The 3,343-nt window shown below is 35.4% G+C and overlaps 1 protein-coding gene across 1 annotated transcript in view; it reads right to left on the reverse strand.

The window, feature by feature from the left end:
• Positions 1 to 3,343, reverse strand: part of FANCC (Fanconi anemia, complementation group C) — a 70,649-nt gene that overhangs the window by 10,342 nt on the left and 56,964 nt on the right. Inside the window, exon 9 of the mRNA XM_009696636.1 lies at positions 2,960 to 3,059. Within this exon, the coding sequence (XP_009694938.1) occupies positions 2,960 to 3,059 (100 nt within the window). The remainder of the gene's footprint in view (positions 1 to 2,959; positions 3,060 to 3,343) is intronic.

Raw genomic sequence — 3,343 nt, forward strand, 5'->3', positions numbered from 1 at the left:
TCCCTTAGTCTTCACTCTTAATATGCAAAGGTTAAAAGAGACACTAATTAGTTTAATTTCATTTTCCAGCGTAAACAGGTTCACAGATCATATTAAACTAAGAACTAATAACATCTACAAAACCTGAGGCTGTGATGTAGATTATTGCCTTCTATTAAAAAATGGAAACCTAAAATTCTTAGGATCTGATTCAGCACAAGGTAGAGTAGTCATAGATAACACTTTTTTGTTCTGTAAACAACAATTAATTGAAATTACAGCACACTAATATATACAGTATTCTCAGACAGTCTGTGTATCACTGGTGTAGTAAGACTCTAAAAAGTCTACTTGTCAAGTGGAATTAGGTTAATTAAAAATTAATAATCCCTATACTAAAGTATGCATGTAGCCAATTAGCTTGCATCAAAAATCCCCATGAAAAAGCAGCCCTTGACACAGTTAGTAGTAGTCAAGCCAAACCACAGCATGAATTACATATGAAAACAGTATTGCAAAGTAAGTGAAAACGAGTTTTCAGCATACTGTTTAAGCAAAGCAATAAATGTTTGTTTCCTATCAGACACACACCGTAATTTAGGTACTTCCTTCCTTACAGAAGCCATCACAAAGTGCAAAACAAGGTACAAAGAGACAGAACAAGTTTGGATGTGGCTGGGTATAATAATTGCCATGATGTATAACAGGAAATAAAAGTTGAACACTGGCTTAAAATATTTATCCAGCTATTTAAAACAAAATTCCCAGGTGAAAACCACTAACAGTTCTGAAATGATCAAGCGAAAATAATCCTGGAGGAAATTATAATTTCCATCAAATAAAAACATGAACCTTAAATTCATAAATTTACAAGCAACATGACCCAAATATCCTTAGGTCAGCTTTCACTACTGTCACAAAGTTGAAGAAAATCTGCTTGTACAAAATATGGAAAGGATATCCCAACTGTGATCTCAGTACACCCATTCTTAAATTTCTTATTCAATGACTACACAAATGATCTTTTTTCCTAAGTAGGTTTAAACCCTACGTTCCATTTATACATTTTTCAGTCTCCCAAAACACAGAGGAAACAAAACAATTCCCAAGCCATGTAGCACTGGTTTTTTTCACATGCTTCAGCTTTTTTCTGCCAAACCTTGTTCTCACTAAATGGTCTACAAAGTTATTAGAAAAGACAGCTATTTCTGACAGCTGCCACACTGCAATAGAGAATCGTTCTCCTCCTAGCTTGCAAACCTGGGCAACTGCCAGACATGACTTGGTTCTTTTGAAAATTTTGTGGACACATCTCTTTGCCTAGCCTTTTTTCAACTAACTGTACTATAAATTCCTAAGGTTTCAGATGACCCAGCCAGAACCCTCTTCATCCTCAGTCATTAATGGTTTACCATTCCTCTGTGAAATGCTAATGGAGCACATTATGTCCTGTCAAGGGCATCCAGATACTACAAAGGTGGGTGCCTTAGGAATATACTATGTCATATTGATACAACAAAAAAATATGATCTGATTTAAAAAAAGTTTAGGAAGCAGTCTGTGCCTGCATTTTTGTATGCCAACTGTTAGTTAAGATGATGTTTGATTTATAAACTGTGAAACAATTGATTTTAAATTCTAATACTGAAGATAATACCTTAATTAGAGCCTAATGAATTAAACTGTATACAAGTTAAATAGAGGAAACTTAACAATGAAAACTACTTCAAAAAAGTGGGCAACAGTCCATGTCGCAATGCCAGCAGGTGAAGGACTTTCACACTGAAGCAAGTGCATCACCTGCACAACAGGATTAGCTCTGACGGGTGCAAAATCTTTCCTTGCGTTCTCCACCCAGTCACCCCCACCTGGGGCTACACAGTGTGCTGCTGCCATGCAGTCAGAGTGGCATAAAATCAACATGCACAGCACCTATATATTAAGCAAGACAGCTGCAGTTTCATCCTTAATTCATACTGCCTGAAGCCAGAAGACAGATTCAATCACATGGCTAATTAAAGGCCAGTACCTCACAAGTTCCAAGAAGTTCCAAAATTTTCTTAACTACCATCTCCCCAAAAAGATGCAAAAATCAAAGGTACTGGAAATTTTCTTAAAGCTAAAGCTAAAGCTAGTAAATGATAGGATACTTATGAACCTGACATCATACGAATTGGAGTTAAACAACCAAACAAAATGGTCAGGATGTGAAATGACAGCATGATTTGGGAACCTGAAAAGAAGTTTGCAACCTATAAATAAGACAAGACTTTTTTATATCTCCATTTTGAAATTTAAAAATGAGAAACTGATCCTGCTCTTGATTAAATTAGTACATACAAAAGTAATTCTACTTAATTCAGTTCAGTAAGACCTGTAAAAAAATCTGTGCGGAAGAGACACTAAGCTGGGAAATTTGAAGATTTAGCCTGAGGAAAAAATTCTGAGATGTCACTGTTGAAGACCAGAAACTGAAACCAGTATGTATTCTGTGCCTTTTACCTTCTGAACACACAAATCTGACTATTCGGTATCCTACCCACAATTATTTGAGGGATTGAGGATGGAGTTATAATCTCTGTTTCATTTATTATCAGAAACACTCCTACTGCAAAAAATCCCCACATCTAAAGTTTTTCATCCTTTCTATCAAAGATGGATGATCATGATCATGTTCACTATACAGGCAGAAACTTCAGCACCAGGGGAGCTGCCCTTGTGAAAATCACAGTTTAGGTTGCAGGATCACTCCAGGGTGAAGTCAGGTAAATTGCTCTTACATATTGGTTTCACGCTGTAATTTTATTCACAAGTGAAAATGCTTGAACTGAACTTTGGCATGTATAAACAGCTGTAGAGAGATGCTATTAGTTAGGTCATTATATTCAGTCACCATTCTTATCAGTAGAATTATTATTTTCTTGTGAAATTTCGTATCTTCTCACTGAAAAGAAACATAAAGAAATAGATCTTGACTAACCTGTTTGTTTTCATTTTGATGAGTCTGAAGGAATAGCTGTGTAAACATCTGTATTATGGTCATAACTTCTGGAGATCCATCAGTTTCCAGCACTGCATTCCTAAGCATTGAAAAGTTAGATTATGACAGATCAGATAATTAGTCTGCTTGTCACACCACTGCTAACTGAAATGAAGAAAAAAAAGGTACATTCTTTGTATGCTGTAGATTCAAGCTGTGTCTGAGCTTATTATGCCAGTGTGGAAACTGACACAAATACTAACTTTGCAGGCTTTTAAAATTTTATTTTCACTTTTAAAAAAAAATATGCAATTCTTGCAAATAAACTAGATTTAGTAAGTATATACAATATACACGCAGACACACATAATTTCCCCTATGTGT

This window comes from Cariama cristata, unplaced genomic scaffold (assembly GCF_000690535.1).
Source record: "Cariama cristata isolate BGI_N322 unplaced genomic scaffold, ASM69053v1 scaffold8750, whole genome shotgun sequence".
Classification (NCBI taxonomy): Eukaryota; Metazoa; Chordata; class Aves; order Cariamiformes; family Cariamidae; genus Cariama; species Cariama cristata.